This window comes from Pseudorca crassidens, chromosome 5, assembly GCF_039906515.1.
Source record: "Pseudorca crassidens isolate mPseCra1 chromosome 5, mPseCra1.hap1, whole genome shotgun sequence".
Classification (NCBI taxonomy): domain Eukaryota; kingdom Metazoa; phylum Chordata; class Mammalia; order Artiodactyla; family Delphinidae; genus Pseudorca; species Pseudorca crassidens.
Window position 1 is genome coordinate 143503218 of NC_090300.1, and position 20827 is coordinate 143524044.

General features: G+C 41.8%; 1 protein-coding gene across 4 annotated transcripts in view; it reads left to right on the forward strand.

Moving 5' to 3' along the window:
* Window positions 1–7036, forward strand: part of SH3BGR (SH3 domain binding glutamate rich protein) — a 64093-nt gene extending 57057 nt beyond the window's left edge. For 2 of the 4 annotated variants that reach the window (XM_067739514.1, XM_067739513.1), the window contains exons 7-9: window positions 927–947; window positions 2389–2559; window positions 6616–7036. In XM_067739514.1, the coding sequence (XP_067595615.1) occupies window positions 927–947; window positions 2389–2526 (159 nt within the window). In that variant the 3' untranslated portion in view covers window positions 2527–2559; window positions 6616–7036. Of the gene's footprint in view, window positions 1–926; window positions 948–2388; window positions 2586–6615 lie in introns of all 4 variants that reach the window. The other 2 variants (XR_010943855.1, XM_067739512.1) reach the window with 2 other exon arrangements.
* The last annotated feature ends 13791 nt before the right edge of the window (window positions 7037–20827 follow it).

Genomic DNA, 20827 nt, shown 5'->3' on the forward strand with positions numbered 1-20827 from the left:
GCGGCTATGGCTCACGGGCCCAGCCGCTCCGCGGCATGTGGGATCTTCCCGGACCGGGGCACAAACCCGTGTCCCCTGCATCAGCAGGCGGGCTGTCAACCACTGTGCCACCAGGGAAGCCCCAGGGAAAAATGTTCTTTTCATGCTCATATTTCATTGACTTCCATGATACTTATTTAAATTGTGTAATTACAATAAGACTAACTTGGATACACCAGCATGGGAACAAACATAACCCACCCTGGTAAGTGAAGACTTTGGTGGGTGGTGATGCCAAACCTGCTAGTTGCCAGGGCTCACAGTGCCTTAATCAACCAGTGTGATTTAAGAGAAAGAATACAGACTGCAGCAGAGGTTCTCAAAGTGGGGTTCCCAGAGCAGCAGCAGCCTCACCTGGGAACCTCTACAAATACACATTTTCAGGGTTGGCCCCCAACTACTGAATCAGAAATCCTGAGGTGGAGCCCGGCAGCAGATTGCTTTGAGAAGCCCTTCAGGCGATTCTGATACTCCGTCAAGGCTGAGAACCACTGGATTAGAACATAGGTTCTAGGTGACCCATGTGTTGCCAAGTAGAGGTCAAGACAAGAACTCCTACTGTTCTGATGCTCATGATAAAAAGTCCGTCTGATCTCCAACACAATCATATTTATTTTACATTAGGAACTTGCAGTTGGTTGAAAGAAAAAGAGCTTTTAAGTTTCTTTTGGTGATGGAAATGAGTAATAGAAAATGAGCAAGGAGAAAGAGCAGGCTGCCAAGACCGAGGACAGTCTTTAACTCAATCTAAGTTTTCACAAATGAATCCTCTCCTTTCCCATTCTTTCCCTGCTTGTTGAGACACTCAAATTCTACTGGTTTTATTGTGAAAGCTTCAAAGAATGGTCTCTTTTTTGTTTGAGAAATTTTGTTTTGCTTCCTCACAGGCACTGGGGGAGGACTCCATGGTGAGGAACTTTATGACAATTTTCATTAATTGAGCATGGCAAGGTCAGCATGCTGTTTCCCCTTTTGCTGACAATGGGGAAGAGGTACATGTGTCACAGTGAAGCAGGACTGAGATTCTCACCTGCCGCTTGCCTGTGGAATCTGCACTTTATTAGCTGGGTGTTGGGGAGTTTTCACTTTAACCCCTAACAAGGATGGCATCATGTGAACGTGAGGATGAATCTTTTCCGAGGATGTTAGTGGAATCTGGGGGCAGGTCCAAAGTGACATTCTCGGATTCTCTCTACTTCTATTCCATCCTCTCATGTTAGCTAAATCTCAGTGACCTTTATTGTAATCCAGACTTTTAAGAATATTGTTTTTGAACATTTTGGGGTTAATCATTTAAAAATGATCAGAGGGCTAAATTAAAAATGAAAACTCAAGGACAGAGAGAATATTTACCAAAGGTCACATGTATTGTCTAGGTATTTCAGTGGAGATCATCAACATTAAATAAGGTCCCAAATGTCAAAAGAAACTCCTTCCCAAAACTTCTGTTGATTTTTGAAATTACAAAAAATTCATAATCTTTATAGAAAATTTAGAAAATACAGATAAAAACAGAAAATAAAAATATCTTACAACCCCGTTACCCAGAGACAACCACTAGCTATATACGCATACACATATTTATCAAACTTTGATGAATACGCTCTGTAATCTACTTTTGTTCATGTAATTAATCTATATGTTTTTGGGGGGATGGTAAATATAGATCTGCTTCATTATTTTTAATATTATTTTATCAAACTAATCCCTATTCTTAGACCTAAAAGTTATTTTTAACCTATTCCATACAGTGACTTTTCATTATCTATATATCTTTCCAATAATAATTTCTTTAGTTTCTCTCTTACTAGATAAGCTTCCATTATTTAAAATCCCATCTTTATATATAAAAATAAGACAAATGTATTATTAATTTGAAAGTAGTTTCAGATTATATATGTAGGTTACTGATAACTTTGGCTTCAAGAAATTAGCTTGCTATAACAAATATAACCAGCGTATACATTTAAAACCTTCATCTTTTCTGACAAAATTCTATTTGCTGAGATTCTTTTTGTATTTTATTCTTCCACCTGCCTTCTGAATTTTTAAAGGCAACAAGATGAGAGCAGTCTGTTAATATGAGTAAAGACTATATGCTCAAGGGGAGTCATGAAACCTGTTAGAATGAATGCTTTGCCCTGCAGAACCATCTCAGCCTGTGGGGTCTGTGTTTAGGAAGATGATATCTTTGCGTGTGTGTGTGTGTGTGTGTGTGTGTGTGTGCGCGTGCGTGTGTGTCGGGTGGGGTGTGTAGGAGGCCCTCAACTCTAGTCTGATGTTTTGCACTCTTTTCCTTACTGTATCTGTTGACCTTACACTTTTCAATAATAATGTAATTTTTGTTAGAATAAGACGGAAGAAATAACTGCGGAGGGAGCAGAAGGGGAAGCGGAGGAAGAGGAAGCTGAGAAAGGAGAAGAGGAGGGGCCAGGAGAAGAAGAAGAAGGAGAAGAGGAAGAAGGAGAAGAGGAAGAAGATTCTTAGGCCTTTTCATGCTTTATTCTTCCACTTGTCCAGGTAGCCACATCGCTCTGGGGTTGAAGGTTCGTTTATTACAGTCTGCCATGTAGAGCACATTTCTCTTGGTGATAGAAGTGGATTTCAATTCGATCTATTTGTCTGTCTTCCCGAGGCCCTGGGCTGCCCCTTCCTGGAGCCGCAGGGCTGGTGAACTCTACTGGACCCGTTTCTTGGGCACTAGGGCGAGAAAGGCCTGTGGTTGGTATGATTTCTAGGAAAAAGCATAACTTTGAGGTGAGGAAGAGTTTGTTTTGTACTTGCTCCCTCCTCTTCCTCTTTATTTAAGTGAAAGCACAGGACGTGTTGTGTTATCAGCGTTCTATCACATGGACTCCTTTACTGACCAACATACTTACGTATCCATAGGAGAGTTTACAATCGATGTTCATGACGATGGCAATAAATTACAATCTAAAAATACCACAGAGCTAGCTGCTCATGAAAAAAGATATTGCTACTAGAGATTCAACGATAAGTGCTTGATATTACATTTATTCAATTATATTCATTGATTTATATCAAAATATTCGTTTATTCAATATTAGCCCAAACACTCATGTGGAAACACTTTGGAATATGGTGAAGTCACTTGAGGTAACTTTGACAGGTACACTTGCTGCCTTGTAATTTTTTTTTTAACATCTTTATTGGAATATAATTGCTTTACAATGTTGTGTTAGTTTCTGCTTTATAACAAAGTGAATCAGCTATGCATATACATATATCCTCATGTCTCCTCCCTCTTGCATCTCCCTCCCTCCCACCCTCCCTGTGCCACCCCTCCAGGTGGTCATAGAGAACCAAGCTGATCTCCCTGTGCTATGCGGCTGCTTCCCACTAGCTATCTATTTTACATTTGGTAGTGTATATATGTCCATGCCTCTCTCTCACTTCATCCCAGCTTACCCTTCCCCCTCCTGTGTCCTCAAGTCCATTCTCTACATCTGCGTGTTTATTTCTGTCCTGCCCCTAGGTTCTTCATAACCTTTTTTTTTTTTAGATTCCATATATATGTGTTAGCATACGGTATTTGTTTTTCTCTTTCTGACTTGCTTCACTCTGTATGACAGACTCTAGGTCCATCCACCTCACTACAAATAACTCAATTTCGTTTCTTTTATTGCTGAGTAATATTCCATTGTATATATGTGCCACATCTTCTTTATCCATTTATCAGTCGATGGACACTTAGGTTGCTTCCATGTCCTGGATATTGTAAATAGAGCTGCAATGAACATTGTGGTGCATGACTGTTTTTGAATTATGGTATTCTCAGGGTATATGCCCAGTAGTGGGATTGCTGGGTCGTATGGTAGTTCTATTTTTAGTTTTTTAAGGAACCTCCATACTGTTCTCCATAGTGCTGCCTTGTAATTTTAAACTTATACTGACCATTAAAAAAGAATTATGTACTTCTTAATAGTCTGGTGAGTGCCACATAAATATATTAATAAGATAATTATAGTGGATATTGAGATCACAGGGGAAATGCTCAAATATTGTGGGCCATACAGATAAGACGGTAGGTATGAAAACATCAAAAGATCATTAAGAGCTATAAAAATATCTGGTTTAACAGACAGCAAATACCCATGTAAATGTTATGTTTTTATTGACCTTTTTTATTTTATTTTTTAATTTAATTTTATTTATTTTAGTTTTTATTGACCTTTTTTATTAGACCTTGCAACCAAGGCAGCTGTTTATTCTCTAGGGCAGTGAGGCTTACAGTTTGCTCTGGTGCCATAAGTGTTCTTGTTAATTTAAATTAAAAAAATTTTAGTCTCCTTTCTGTCCATATTATGCCTCCGCTGAAACATGTAAGAGAGATTTGGGGGCTGTTGATATCAGGGGAGCAGGAAGAAGAGGAGGATGACGGAGTGAGCGCTGGACACACAGCAGGTCTTCAGTTAAGGTCTGCGGTCACACGTGGAGCCTGCCTAGTGAAGGGCGGACAAAAGGCTTCCGCTGGATAAAGAAAAAGAAATCCCCAGTGCTTGTAAATATCGGCTAACAAACAGCTCTGCTCTATGTACCAAAGACCGATTTGAATATTAGAATCTCCCCTCTTAATTTACTTACACTTATACATAAAATACTACTATTAAAAATGAATATATTTTTAGGAAATCTTGGGGCTGGTGGGAGTAGCCATCACATTTTATTATCGGACCACGAAAGTTTCATCACTCCTTTATTCAAATTACAAAGCAAATCCAGCCCATCATTTGATGTTTTCCCAGGTGGTTTCTTTCATGTTGTGGACACATAGACATCTATTTTAGGGCCAATGATTGTCTTTTTGGAAGTGATCCCATTTCCTTTCTTTATTTTTTATTTTCTTCTAAATAAAAGAAAATAAAAAATTACTATTGAGCAGTCTGTTGTCAGTCTGATTAGTGTCCCTAACCCCATTTCTAAGGAATGAATAGGGGCTCAGTTTTGGCAAAAAAGAAAACTGGTGAGTTTTACTTTTAGACATTTTATCTGAAGAATGATGGGAAAGGAAAATATGCCAATATTTATCATTATACCAACTCCCCCAACAGTAAAAGACTCATAAATACTGTTTAAATTCATTTCCTTTCACTCCGTTTGTAAAGTTCTTTTAAAATTATTCAATTTTAATGTAATTATTAAAAAATGTTGAATGTGAAATGACACAGCTGAGAGGAAATCCTTCACGTAGCCAGATGGCTTGATAGGCTGATTATGGGAAAAAGAAAAAGGCATATATCGCTGTGGCCAGCCCATTTTGACTGTTTCTCTGATGGCTTCTAGTTTGGAATTACTATATTTGTCATGAGGTCAAAATGCCTGACACTGAAGGAGGGAATCAGACAGTTTCCTAAAACCCACTCCCGACCCCCGGAGAGATCCAACGTCCTTCTTGAAAATGCAACATGGCTGTGCAATAAGGCATTTCACTGGGCAGACCATTCAGTGTCTAAAGACAAACCCATCTCATAGCTCATGGATCTGCCAGGCATTTTATTTGAAAAGATGGTTCTAGGACTGTGGCAATGAATGGAACTATGAAACATTTCTCATTTCCTGTGTTTGAAATTGATGCTAAATTGATGCCCCAGGAGAAACAGTGTATAGTCTGAGACTGAGTTCTGTCTCCTTACAGGCTGCTGCTTAATACTGTCCTCCAGTCTAGCTGTGGCCCATTTCAATTTCCTCCCCCAGGACTAAGTTATAAATTCAGCCTCTCCATTTTCCATGAAAATGCGGTGGGGAAACTATAATTGAAGGTGTCAACTTCCTTCTTTTTTTTTTAATGTTGAAATCCAATTTATTTCCAAAGGCTCTTATGTCTTTATTTTTACATTCTTACATTTTCTTGCCTGAAGCAATGGTATTTTATGACTATTTAATTTCAAAATTATAAGAGAAACGGCCCACAGACATCCCTACCAGTATTAGGAGACAATGTCTACATCCCTTTTACGATAATACCTGCTTAGTATTTACTTAACACTTCCCTGTTAATCATTCTCAATTCCTTTTGCATTTAAAATTTTTAAAATTTTTTATCAATTTTTATTGGTGTATAGTTGCTTTACAATGTTGTGTTAGTTTCTGCTGTACAGCAAAGTGAATCAGCTATGCGTATACATATATCCACTCTTTTTTGGATTTCCTTCCCATTTAGGTCACCACAGATCATTGAGTAGGGTTCCCTGTGCTATACCGTAGGTTCTCATTAGTTAACTATTTTATACATAGCGGTGTATATATGTCAATTCCAGTCTCCCAATTAGTCCCAGCCCCTCCTTCTCTCCTTGGTAACCATAAGTTTGTTCTCTACGTCTGTGGAAGATACCAACTTCCTTCTATGTTTGATAGTTTAGCACAGAGAAAGGATATAAACATCATTTGGTTTTCCATGAGAAAAAATTAATTTCCTTTCTTTGCACTTGATGAGTAGTGGTTTCTAGAATAAAAAGCAATACTTCCCTTGATTGCCTGTTGAAGAGTTCAGTTTTTGATAAACATTCTCTGTCTCTCGTTAACAGTTTTCTCCCTAATATTTTCCCTTTCTTTTAGGAAACTCAAGCCACGAAGCACCATTTCAACTCTCTTCCCACAAACCAAATTCAACAAAATGCTTTGGCCCGAAGCTAGCACACGTCTGTCAGTACATCCAGGGTTCACCGAGGAATTGTATGATCCGACACGGTTAGATCTCCATGCATATACCTGCTTAATCATATCAACATGAAATCAAATGTGAAGATAGCACATGCACACCTTCATGGGCCTGACATTTGTGGCCTTTGCTTAATTTTTTGCTCTGCATGAATAGACCTTCTAATACCCTGAAAAAATTTCAAAATATAGAACTTCTCTTTGTGATATGACAAAAGTATTTCTTTGTATGTGCCTTATGCTACTTTTCTCAGAATTAGCTTTGAAAATGAAGAGATTTATAGAGAACAATCATACTAATAAAGATGAATAGCAAATATCTTGTCCCAAGGAGGAGATTTCTTCATTTCTAGTCTCTCTGTGTATAACCTGAACTCAATCTGTCTCTTGCAGAGCCTGAATGCTCAGCAGAACTTTTCTGTCTCCATTGGGATTGATCCTTTTTGTTGCACTGATTATTCGGTCCATGTTTTCAAATGTCATGTCTTGTTATGTCATATTTATATTACACACCGCTGCATACACTGTCTCTGAAGCCTTGTTTAAATGTCACTGCTGTCCACATGTGTAGGGGTCAGGATGCAGACAAATAAATTCTCCACCCAGTGCCCTTTGCTCGTTTCTATGCTGGAGGGAGTGGCTGCTTCTGCTTCTCTCGCGTTGGCGTTGATTGATTTGCAGTCATGGCTGCTACGTGCAAAGCCCGTGACTGTAATTTTGCCTCTTGATGCTGAGTGTCTGTTCAGCAAGAGCGGGTCCGGCCCCATGACTTGTTCACCAGGTAGGTTTGAAGCGATTCTCTGCTCACCTGTCCCATCTCAGTGTCTGATAGCTATGTTTTTCTTTATGGTAAGAAGTTGCTGACATCTCTCCCCTACACGTGAATGTGCTGCTCTGTGTCTTTTTCTTGCAGCCAACGTTGCTTCTGTACTCTCAGAAGGGCCCTTCCCCTGCTGTTTTCCTAGTTAAGGACAATGATGGCCATCGGTGGAGTGGCCATGAGCTTTTCCTCCTTCTGAATCTGCCTATTGATTTTGCAGCTAAGCCTGTTGGTGTCTTTGGGGAATGTAGTCTCTGGTGGCAGAAGTCGTGTGGCTCACAGGATCTCTGGCAAACAGCTCTTTTCTTGTTACCTTAGTAACAAAAAGAGGCATTTTGAGGAGAATGAAGATGATTTTATTCCAAATTGTTGAAGTACACTACTTTGAAGACATTTCTCCCTAGTTAAAAATAAGGTGAGAGGGGCTTCCCTGGTGGCGCAGTGGTTGAGAGTCCGCCTGCTGATGCAGGGGACACGGGTTCGTGCCCCGGTTCGGGAAGATCCCACATGCCGCAGAGCGGCTGGGCTCGTGAGCCATGACCGCTGAGCCTGCGCGTCCGGAGCCTGTGCTCCACAACGGGAGAGGCCACAGCAGTGAGAGGCCCGCGTACTGAAAAAAAAAAAAAAAAAATTAGGGTGAGAGACTGCAGTGGGATGGAAATTCATATAATTAAAAATTAGTTCCTATTTTGTACTTCGTTGCATTAAATTATGTCCCGTCTAAAAAGCATCACAATTTTATAGCACCTCCGCACCCATATAGGCTTTAAGTTTTTGCTGTTGCTTGGGCTGACTTTTAGCTCTTGTGGTAGACTAGGATAGAGAGATTTATTTAGCTAGGTGCCAATTTCCCTCCTATTTCTCATATTTTTAAATGAAGATAAATAATTGTGCTAATAATAAGCAGAGTAGACCACTTATTTAAATTGAATTAATTTTTTCTTATGTTGTCTTCCTGTAGTTAGGAAATTAGTATTCTCGTAAATATTCTTTAGTCACTCACATTTCATTTTCTATTAAATACTATTAAAATGCAAAAATCACTTAGGTCAATAATACCATGTAGCTAATATCAGTTCTCTTTCAGATTTGGTTTCACCTATAACCTCCAGTGGCTAGTGGGTCCAGTGGCACAGTGACAAATAGGGGCTGTGTGATATCAAAATATAGTTAAAAAAAATCCACTTGCTTTATCAATATAGGAAGTTTCTAGAAACTAAACAGCATTATAAATATGCAAAAAAGAATAACTCAAAAGAAAACCCCAAGTGAATAAGCAAAATCCGTCTGCAAAAAAAGAGAAAAGACCAGAGACATGGAGCAATTCTATGATGATCTGAAGCTAATAGAGTTTCAAAGAGTTGATTAGTCTACAGAGGGCCTGAACATTCAAAGTAACTGTTTCTTTTTTATTCTTTAACTTGAAAAGCAAGTACACAAAAATTTGAGTGCATTTTTTAACCACTGAACAGTAAATACTTCCTTCTCCACTTTTCCTCTTTGGGGTTTCCTTGCATTTCTTTGGGCTGTAATCTTCCTTTGTTACAAGGATACAAGGTATGCAATAAGGAGGGTTTATCGTTGTCATCGACTTTTCTAGATTAAAATGTGAGAGGTGTAGAAAGGGAGTGGAATGTTTTGCCTGCAAAGTTCCTTGAGGAATATTTAGAAAAGTTTTCTTTAAAAAACAATGTAAGTGTCAAACCTGTGCAAGGGTGGTGAGGGTAAGGTGACCCTAGTGAGTTGTAATAGTAGAGAATGACCACTAGGTGGTGATAAAAGACAAGCTCCTTGATACAGCATTGCTGTCCCGGAGCGCCGCTGGCTACGTGTGCTGTTTAGGATACTGTTGACGTCAGAAGGTGGGCATACATCATTACACTTACAAATAATTTTATGACAAACGTCTCTGTATGTAAAGCATTTTATAATGGAGTATTTTCTTATAATACATGCCAAGGAATAAAGTTATTGAATTAAAGCAAAAACAAAACACAGCAAAACAAAAAAACCACACACACAAACACACACACAAAAGAAGGTGGGCATAAAGTATTTGTCCACCAGACAGAAGAAAAACAAACAAAACAGCTCCAAACCCGTTGGTCAATTAATCAGTATATTGTTTATAATGTTTTTATCCAAGACAATTAATTTTGGGCAAAATGTTGTACATTCTTTTTTTTTTGCGGTACGCGGGCCTCTCACTGTTGCCTCTCCCGTTGCGGAGCACAGGCTCCGGACGCGCAGGCTCAGCGGCCATGACTCACGGGCCCAGCCGCTCCGCGGCATGTGGGATCTTCCCGGACCAGGGCACAAACCCGTGTCCCCTGCATCGGCAGGCGGACTCTCGACCACTGCACCACCAGAGAAGCCCGTTGTGCATTCTTAAAAGCCGTTAAAACCAGTCATTGATGTTTGAATTTCACACCCTTGCGTTACATAGGAGTCTAAAGTCGGTCAACAACTGATTGCCTACCGACAATTTTGATCAAGATACAGGATTGTCCTTTAGCCTGTAAATGGCTCCAGCTCCTCACTGAAGTGTAAACAGAACCCCGATTAGCCAAATGGCTGATTGTCTTCTGTTTTAAGCCTTTTATTCCTAATACAACATATTTCCAGATGTTTGGAAGTAGACTCATGGTCCTTGCAAAAGCCTTCTTTTCACTGGTGCCTGAGATACTCGGCTTTTTGACTACTTGTTTTGGAAGGACTTTCTCGTAAGTAGAAAAAAATGAGCTGTGAAATCTCTAAAACACATCAGTCGGTCAGACAGGTCTTCCAGAACCAGACATCTGGAGCTTGTTTACAGATGTAGTAATGCTCTCAGGGGTGGAAGCTTCAAGTCAGGGAAGGGCTGCGCCAGGTGGGTGTGAGTAGCGCGGAGGGCGCGCGGCTCAGGAAAGAACGCGGGGGGAACACGGTCAAGTCCAGCAGACGCATCTTGTCAGCTCAGGAGGGTGACGCCTTTCCTCACCGACTCACGGGAAGCAAACTCACCGCTTAGGATTAAAATTAGGCTGCTGGATATTGTGTTTCACAGTACTTTTGCTTGGTGACATTTATGGGGTGCCCGCTGTGAGTCGGGCTCTGTATCAAGGGCTCTACGTAATCCCTGCAGTAACCTGGTGAGGTGGACACGGTACCCATTTCACGGATGAGGAAGCTGAGACACGGGGATGTCCAGTCCTCGTGTGAGGTTACACAGCCTGAAAATGGCCACGCTGGGACGGAGGTCTATGTGTGTTCTGATCCAAGGCCAGGGCCAGCCTCCCAGCAAACACTTTCCTCTCTGCCCTTGACCACTGCCACACCCCTGGGACAGTGCCTGGCTGGGCGGTGGGCAGTGGGACCTTGCCCACAGAGCGCCTCCTTCCCCGGCCTCCTCTGGTCCACGTGTTCTGTCTTTAGACTCAGGGCCAGGCCCCGGAGTAAGGTGACTCGTACTTGTTGGCTGTGATCCACTGTGTGCTGGTTTCTTAGCTAAGCCATCAAAGAAATAAAATAAAATAAGATAAAATGGGAGCTCCCTGGTGGTCCAGTAGTTAGGACTTGGCACTTTCACGGCCGGGGCCGGGTTCGATCCCTGGTTGGGGAAATAAGATCCCGCAATCCGAGCGTCCGAACAAACAAACAAACAAAAACCCCCAAAAAACAAACAGAAAAAAAAAACACATTAGAGGGTAATTCCATTCCCCTCATTCTCAAGTTCTTGGGCTGCTCACTGTGGCCACAAATGCCAGCCCCAGTTTTCGAGGGATTTGAGCCACCGTCAGCTGACAATACTCTAGAAATTGGTGGTGGCTTCAGACCCCAAGTCTTAGGTTGCAGAGAGAAAAACTAAAAACTGTCATCTGTCTTTTCCAGTCTGGTCGTCCTTGGGTACACTGAAGGAGTGCCCAGAAGTCCTCTGGGGCTGACCTGTCAACCACTGTCCAGTGATGCACCCGTAGCAGCCAACCCCTCACGGTAGTTGTAGCTGAGGGGATGGTTCCTTCAGGCTCCTAGAATGACTTAATGAGGTAAAGCATACCTTCGTCCCAGGACATGAATTTTAGTTTGCTTGTTTTGTAGCAGGTCACTTTTCTCTGTGGTCTGTTATAAAAAATGTTTGTCTTCTTGGTCTACCCCTGGAATGAAACAACAGTTATCTAGGGAGGAAAATAAAGCTCTTACTCGAAAACATCACTCTCATAGAATAATTTCTCCTGAGCCTGCAAAAATAAAGCAGAGAAACGTAACCTGGCTTTATTTTTCTCTAAGGGCTACTCCTTAGATAGATATCTCTATAGATAACTTTCTCCAGCTTTTAACCACATTCAGAGAGATTTAAACCTTGAAATACTGGTAGGTCAAATCCACTAAAAATGTACCTGATGGTGTTTCAGAGTGGTTACAGGAGGATTTCCATGGTATGTGGAGATTATCTGCAAAATATCTAGGTACGAAAATGGGAGTTGTGCGTGGTTTCTGAACACACCTGTTGGTGGTTATCCACCTGGATTGAATTCCTGGAATGTTTTTAGTACAATGATGGCATCTTCAACTCACTGTGAAGATTCTTGGTGGGGTCAGGCACCAAAGTATTTTTAGAAGCTCCTCAGATGTGAAGCTGGGTTTAAGAAATCCTGGCCAGGAGGCATTTAGATCCTGGGAAACACCCAATTCTTTCTCCCGCACCTGTACGGGACAATAAAGTTGATCACTCCTCGTGGACTTTTACAAAGGAACCAGTGGTTTTCAAATATATATATATATATATATATATATATATATATATATATATATATATATATATATATATATATTTAAGCCATGGAACACTTTGTTTAAACGGATCTCCACATAAAAATCAGGTGGAAGGAGAGCTGCTCTGAATGTAATTACAGGGGCCTTGACCCCCAAGGGGACTCAATTCAGAGTACAGTTTGAAAACACTTTGCTTGGTTGTAGAGTTTTCTTTTTAGGTCAACTTCATTGAGGTTAATTTACACAATAATATGCACCTGTGCTGTTTTTCCAACACTAGCCAATGTTTCAATTTTCTGACACTAACTGGATATCTTCCAAATCAATTCCGACACTGTCTCTTGGGGTTAGCTCAGTCCCATAAGACTGCCCCAACTTCAGACACCAGCGGAAAATGGGGTCCTCAGGCTTTCTGCATTTCTGTCCGGTGGACTACAGATCCAGAGGCCCCTCCTCTCCACCCCACCCCCAGGTTTGATGATTTGCTAGAATAACTCATAAAACTCAGGGAACCACTATATGTATAATTATAATCCATTATGTAAGATACAAAGGAACAGCCAGATACACAGGTATGAAACCCAGCAGGACCCTGTGGGGGTCCTGGTCACAAAAGCCTTCTGTGTCCCCTGTTTCTTTTTTGTAGGAAATAGGTTTCATTTAGCCTCCTTGACCTTCCCTGAGTTCCAAAGGGTTAGATACAAACAGTTGCTAATCAGGGAAGGGAGGGGATGCAGAGACAAGGGAGGAGCAGTGAAGGAGCAATAGTGCAGCCTTGGGGCAGGGTCCTGGCTCCCCCTCAAGGGGTACAATATAAATAACAATATCTTTGAGTTCTTCTGTAGAACCAGAGCTCCCACCCGGGTGGAGGATGGTAACTTCAGGCCCAGGGTAAGATTCTTGGGGCACTGCGCTGTTACCTCACCAGCCAATCAGAAAACAGCCACACACCCTGCAGCCCTCACCCCAATTTTTGCCTAAAAAATCTTTTCCCCCCAAGCCATCAGGGGGTTCGGGGTTTTTTTGAGCACACGTTCTCCTTGCTTGGCCCTGCAGTAAACTTTTTCTGCTCCAAACTCCGATGTTTCAGTTTATTTGGCCTCACTGTGTGTTGGGCACACAAACTTTATTTGGTAAATGGTACATAGGGCTAGGTCCAGAAGGGTCCTGAGTACGGGAGCTTCTGTCCCTAAGGAGTAGGGCAGCACCACTTCCAAGTACATCACCGTGTCCAGCAACCGGGAAGCTTCCCGAAACTTATCTGAGTTGTTGTTTTTGTTTTATCTTAACATACACACACTACTATATATAAGACAGAGAACCAACAAGGACCTACTGTACAGCACAGGGAACTCTGCTCAATATTCTGTGACAACCTATATGAGAAAAGAATCTGAAAAAGAATGTATATGTATAATGGAATCACTTTGCTGTACACCTGAAACACAACATTGTAAATCAGCTATATTCCAATAAAATTAAAAATAAATAAATAAAATAAAAAAATTAAGGTTTCCTTATGTAGGCACAGTTGAGTAAACCATTGCCACTGGTGACTGAATTCAATCTCCATCTCCTCTCGCTTCCTGGGACGTAGGATGGGAAGCGATGAACGTTCTAACCTTCTAATCATGTGGTTGGTTTTCTTGCCCATCAACTCCCATCCTGAAGCCATCTAGACCCCCCCCAACTCCTCAATGAGTCACCTCATGATTCAAAGGGGCTCTTTTGGATCCACTTTTATCACTAAGGAAATTCCAAGGGTTTTAGGAGCCTTGTGCCAGGAATTGGAGACAAAGACCAGAAATATTTCGTATTATACCACAGCACCCATTTTAAGGGTGCAGTTTGATGAGTTCTGACAAATGTGCATATCCATGTAACTAACACCCCTGTCAAGATACAGAACCTTTCTATCACCTGGTCGAATTCCCTTGTGCTCCTTCGTGGCTAATCCCTCCCTTCCACCCCATCCCCAGACAACCACGACACTGCTCTCTGACACTATAGATTTCCCTTTCTAGAACTTCATATCCATGAGTAAAACAACTCTTTACTCTCTTTTGTCTGGTTTCTTTCCCTCCTCAAAATGTTTCGGAGATTCATCCATGTTGGTGCTTGAATCAGTAGTTTAGAAACCGTGCAACCCAGACTGGGACTTGAACCCATGGTCTTTTCTTTTTTTATTTTACTTAATTAATTAATTTTTGGCTGCATTGGGTCTTCGTTGCTGCATGCGTGCTTTCTCTAGTTGCGGTGAACGGGGGCCACTCTTTGTTGTGGTGCGCAGGCTTCTCATTGCAGTGGCTTCTCTTTGTTGCAGAGCATGGGCTCTAGGCACAAGGGCTTCAGTAGTTGTGGCACACGGACTCAGTAGTTGTGGCTTGTGGGCTCTAGGGTGCAGTCTCAGTAGTAGTGGTGCACGGGCTTAGTTGCTCTGCGGCATGTGGGATCTTCCCGGACCAGGGATTGAACCCATGTGCCCTGCATTGCCAGGTGGATTCTTAACCACTGCACCACCAGGGAAGTCCCACCGTCTTTTAATTAAGATCACACACCTGGGCTTAGGACTTAATGAAGTTCAGGTTCTTGATGTCTTGTTGCAGAAAGAATTCAGTGAGAGACAATGTGATAGGTAAGAAGTGGATTTATTTAGAGAGAAACACCCTCCGCAGACAGAGGGTGGGCAATCTCAGAAGGCGAGAGGCCCCGAAATATGGGGTGATTATTTTTTATGGGCTGGGTAACTTCATAGGCTAATGAGTGGGAGGAGTATTCCAGCTATTTTGGGGGAGGGGCAGAGATTTCCAGGAATTGGGCCACCGCCCACTTTTTGATCTATGATGGTCTCAGAACTGTCATGCTGCTGGTGGGTGTGTCATTTAGCTTATTTTAATGTATTACAGTGAGTGTATGAGGCTCAATGTCCCCTGGAAGTCAACACTTCTGCCGTCTTGGACCTAGCTGGTTCTAACTAGTTTTTGTCATGTCCTATGGCTATGTCATCTTTTTTGTTTTTTGTTTTTGGCTGCGTTGGGTCTTCATTGCTGTGCATGGGCTTTCTCTATTTGCGGCAACTCTTCGTTGCAGTGCACGGACTTCTCATTGTGGTGGCTTCTCTTGCCACAGAGCATGGACTATAGATGCATGGGCTTCCGTAGTTGTGGCACTTGGGCTCAGTAGTTGTGGCTTGCAGGCTCTAGAGCACAGGCTCAGTAGTTGTGGCGCACGGCCTTAGTTGCTCCGTGGTATGTCGGATCTTCCCAGACCAGGGATCGAACCTGTGTCCCCTGCATTGGCAGGCAGATTCTTAATCACTGCACCACCAGGGAAGTCCTTTTGTCATCCTTTTGATGGTTGTGCCCTGCCCCCTTGCCTCTCACTTCAGTGTGTACCCTTCTACTGCTGAGTATGGGATTACCAGAGTTTGTTTATTTATACATCTGTTGATGGACATTTGAGTCTTTTCCAGTTTCTGGCTATTTTGAAGAAAGCCGCCATGAACATTTACAGACAAGTCTCTTTTGTACACAAATGTTTTTTATTTCTCTTGAGGAAATACCAAGTAAGGGAGTTTCGATGGTAGGTTTCGGTTGTAGATGCATTATAGAATGCACCTGTCGTTCACATTTGTGACCCAGAGCACAGCGCCTTGAGCCCAAGTGTTATGTGAATTTCTTGGTCAGAAGAGAGAACTAATACCTAATGAATGTTTGCTAGGTGTCAGATACTCTTTAAAGGATTTTTCATTGATTGCCTTACTTAATCCTTCCAATGACTGTAAGACCTAAGTGTTATTTTTACAGAATTTTATTTCCAGCTGGGGAAATGGAGGCTCAGAAAAGTTAAGTGGTCAGCCCTGGAGCACACAGCTAGGAAGTTGTAGAACTAGGATTCAAACCCTCTTTGACTCCAAAGGGCAGGTGTATTTGTTCCTACTATTTTTGGTCCCTCCTCAAACAGCTAAGGCAGTTTAATTTGTGGGAAAATCTTTAAGCTCTCCAGAGAGCCTCTGTGGGATCAGTAGAGCCCCTCTGGCCACAAACACAAGTCAGATCCTGCTGTGATGGCCTCTGAGGGTGAGCCCATAACCCTGGGATGCTGTATCATCTACTGTGGTAAATGATATACGGTTAAAAATAAGAGAATCATCAGGTGGGTTTAACGTTTTTGCCTGCAGTGTCCATGTTATCAGTGTTTGGCTGTTCAACGAATTCTCCATCGCCATCTTGTGGACGTTTATCTGGCTCTTCACGTGGTGATTCACAATCGATAACGCTTCCACCATGTCATTGGCTGTTCTGTATTCTGGAGCCTTTTTCTTGAGCCGTGGGAATCTTTTGGGGGAAAAATGAGATCTTTGTGGGATCCAGGGTTCAAGATTTTATATCCATCCATCTCCTTCAAGTGGGCGTGAAATATAGGAGGGCAGTTGCTACCAGAGTTCAGTGTGGCACACAGGGCCAGGATAAGGACGGGGTGGGCTGGAAGTGGGGCTGACCTTGCTGGGATGCACTGGTTTGCTCCTATCGATGAACAAGATGTTGAAACACTTCTGCGGCCGTAGGTAAATAGCATACTGCTCTGGCTCCCTTCCTGGGACACCCTCCTCTCCACTGCCCCCCAGTCCAGCAACTAAAGGGTTAGCACCTGTCTCCACGGGGGGCCCCCAGGACCCTGTTCCAATGTCTTGGCCACTGTCCATTCCCACCGGTTGGCCCCATGACATGCAATTGTTAAGAAGTTAGAACATAACTCCTGGCTAAAAGTCATTTTCAAAACAGAAATGTACAGGCATTGGGTCAATCATATTTTTACCCCACTTTTCATTATTAAACAAACCAGCTACCTGTTGTTTTATCCCTTCATGATGCATGCATGTGCTTTAGGCATAAACAATTAGCTAAAGTCTATTTCCAAGTTTTTCTGGCTGTGCCAAAGCGCAAGCAGACATTATAACACAGCAGTACAAGCACTGATTTGGGGGTTAGACAGCTTCACTTTTGATTCTTGGTTCTGCTACTTCCTAGCAGGTGTGATCTCTGGTGAGTTATGGAGAGTCACACAACTTCTCTATGCCTCAGTTTTCTCATCTGTAAAATGGTTATGGTAATATCTACCTCACAGGTGTTGTTAGGGAGAAATGAGTTAATGGGTGCAAAGACCTCACACCAGGTGCTCCCAAAGTGTTGGCCACTGTATTTCCATTGAGTTCTTGTGGATTCGCTCAGCGAGCGCTCCTTTCAGACAGTTGAGGCTGCAGCTGTGGATTCCAAAAGAGCTTATGATTATGGCTTCAGACCAACTTTGTTGAAGTTGATTTTGCCTCCATGCTTTTCTGTCTTCATTTTTTGGTCAGAGATTCTTTCGCTAAGGATTAATTGGTTCAAAATAGTAGAAAGTAAAGAGAAAACAGGCTTTAAAAATGAAAGACAAACATAATGCTTGAGTTTTGCATTTTGGTCTTTACTCTTTTCGCCTATAGATTTGGAGGGAAGCAGGCAATCACCGTGGGCCTTGCCTCTAAAATCAACTGAAAGCAAAGAAGTATATGGCTTCCTGGGCAGAAACCCTGCAAATTCCTTGGGGTTTGAATCTTTGATTTTAAATCATTAATGACAGATATCGAGATTCCTATTCTTCCCAGCCATTCTTTTCCTTGGTAAGACCGTATTTCTGAATTGAAATGACAGGCACAGCTTTTAAAAAAATTTTTATTTTATTGAAGTATAGTTGATTTACAATGTTGTGCTAATTTCTGCTGTACAGCAAAGTGACTCAGTTACACACACACACACACACACACACACACACACACACGTATACATATATATATACACATTTTTTTGTATTCTTTTCCATTATGGTTTATCACAGGATATTAAATGTAGTTCATTGTGCTATACCTTGTTGTTTATCCATTCTGTGTATAATAGTTGGCATCTGCTAATCCCAAACTCCAATCCATTGCTCTCCCACCTCCCCTCCCCTTGGCAGCCACAAGTCTGTTCTCTATGTCCATGTGGCTTTTTCTGTTTTGTACATAAATTAATTTGTGTCAGATTTTAGATTCCACATATAAGTGATATTGTATGGTATTTGTCTTTCTCTTTCTTACTTCATTTAGTATGATAATCTCTAGGTTCATCCATGTTGCTGCAAATAGCATTATTTCATTCTTTTTTATGGCTGAGTAGTATTTCACTATATAGATGTACCACATCTTCTTTATCCATTCATCTGTTTATGGACAGTTAGGCTGTTTCCATATCTTGGCTATTGTGAATAGTGCTGCTATGAACATAGGGATGTATGTATTTTTTCGAATTAGAGTTTTCATCTCTTCTGGATATATGCCCAGGAGTGGGATTGCTGGATCATATGGTAACTCTATTTTTAGTGTTTTAAGGAACCTCTATACTGTTCTCCATAGCAGCTGCAGCAATTTGCATTCAATTTACATACCAACAGTGCAAGAGGGTTCCCTTTACTCCATACCCTCTCCAGCATTTGTTATTTGTAGACTTTTTGATGTTGGCCATTCTGACCGGTGTGAGGTGGTACCTCACTGTAGTGTTGCTTTGCATTTCTCTGATGATTAGTGATGTTGAGCATCCTTTCATGTGCCTGTTGGCCATCTTATGTGACAGGCACAGCTTTAAGGGCAAAAACTATAGAGAAGCTTTCATCCTAAAAGTGTCAAGAAATAAGATGGAAAGGTAGGCTTTGTGGTGTGTGTGTGTGTGTGTGTGTGTGTGTGTGTGTGTGTGTAGAAAAGAATAACACCAAAGAAATGGAAGCATGGAGCAAGAAATGGAGAGCAGGGAGCTTCCAGCTCAAATGCACAGTCCTCATGATGGCAGTGCATGAAGCCACCGCTTCTTCCTTCATCCACATGCAGACCCAAGGAGAAAGGGCTATAGATGGTAGATAAGGTTTTCTAAAAGATTATGACCATTTTCATATGAGTGCTTCCCTTGTGAACACCTATTCTTGGTTAAAAGTTCATTGGATGTATCTTGGGGAAGATAAAGGAAGAAACTAGAAATATACCTAAGAAAAGGAAAGATTTTTTTTGGTAAGTGATGATGATGGGAGATTATTTTCAAAGATGCAATTCCAGATAAAGTTTTCTTTGTTTTATGAAAAATAGTAATACAATGGAGGTCCCAGAGTCCTCTTTCCTTTTACCAGTATAATCTCGATGTCAGCTAAGAGTAGTTGTCCTTTAAGATCTACTTAAATTTGGCTCAAACCCCTGTTTCATTCATAGAAGAAAACCCATCCCCCATTGGGAAGTTTTCAAAGCAAAAGATTATCTTGATGACATGTTAGTTTAGTGGAGAGAAAAACTACAATGATTGTATGTTTCTGTATACATATAACATGCATATATACACATATCTGTTATAGTTGCTTTCACTCAATTAAAATAATTTTTAAGGTAAAAAGAAGGACTCAGCAAGGATAGGTAGGTAAACCAACCCTCTTAACATGGGTCTTTTTCAAAATAATTACAGCGTTCATGTGGCTGAATTTGGACTGGTCTGATCTTGTCAGATTTGGCTCACTGGGGTGTATCTGTTGTGTCAGTGAGTATTTATGCTCTTCATATTAAGTAAAATTGGTGGCAGAGGTGGGATTCAAATCTGCATATTATGACATCCCAAAGTGGTACACTCAGTCAGTCCAAAGTCATGGAGAGAACTGTGAATTTTATCTAAGTGCCTTTCCTCTGGTCTTGCTCATGTTCAGTCCATAACCATCAGCCACATCAAACCTTATCATGTCACTTCCCTCCTTGAAATCCTCCCTTTCCTGCCTGTTGCTTTTAGCATGAAGTCCAGACTCTTCAGTGTGTCTAAAAACGCTCTACAATGAGGCTGTGCTTTCCAGGGCTGGTCTTCTCTCTGCATTCCCCGTCACACTTGAGCCATAGTTAATTGCTTTTTTAAAGGGTCCTACTGAGCCACTGTCTGTGCTATTCTTTCTCCTCAAGTGCTTTGGCTCATACCTAGAAAAACCTTTTTGTTCAGATCTTAGCCAAGACATCATTTCCTCAGTGCAGCATCACCTGCCCACAGCTCCCCTGCCCCCATCTCTTCTGTGTCCCGTGAGCCTCCCCTAGCTGTTCACACACTCCATTTGTTTAGAACTCTGATCACCCTATTAAATCATAACCCAAGGCTGTCCTGGGAAACTGGGTGATAGCCACAGAAATCAAGACTTCCAGGAGGAGTGAGTGGTTAAGCCCATCAGGTCACTCTTTAGTTCTCCTGTTTGACCAACACAGAAGGAGAGGTGATCGAGGAACTGCAGTGACCACCGTTGCAGCCTGCTGGGGTCTGTGATCATGCAGTTGTTCCTGAACTTGCACTTGGTTTGCTTTGCCAGGGCTGGGAAATGGTGGACACTACCAGAACTTGGTGATGGGCTTTCCAGTTCACTTTCTTTACCCGGCTGGGGCAGCGGTGTACCTGTCTATGCCACCCCTGAAGCCAGAGACACCTCTGTAACTGAGCCTTTGTTCTATAACCA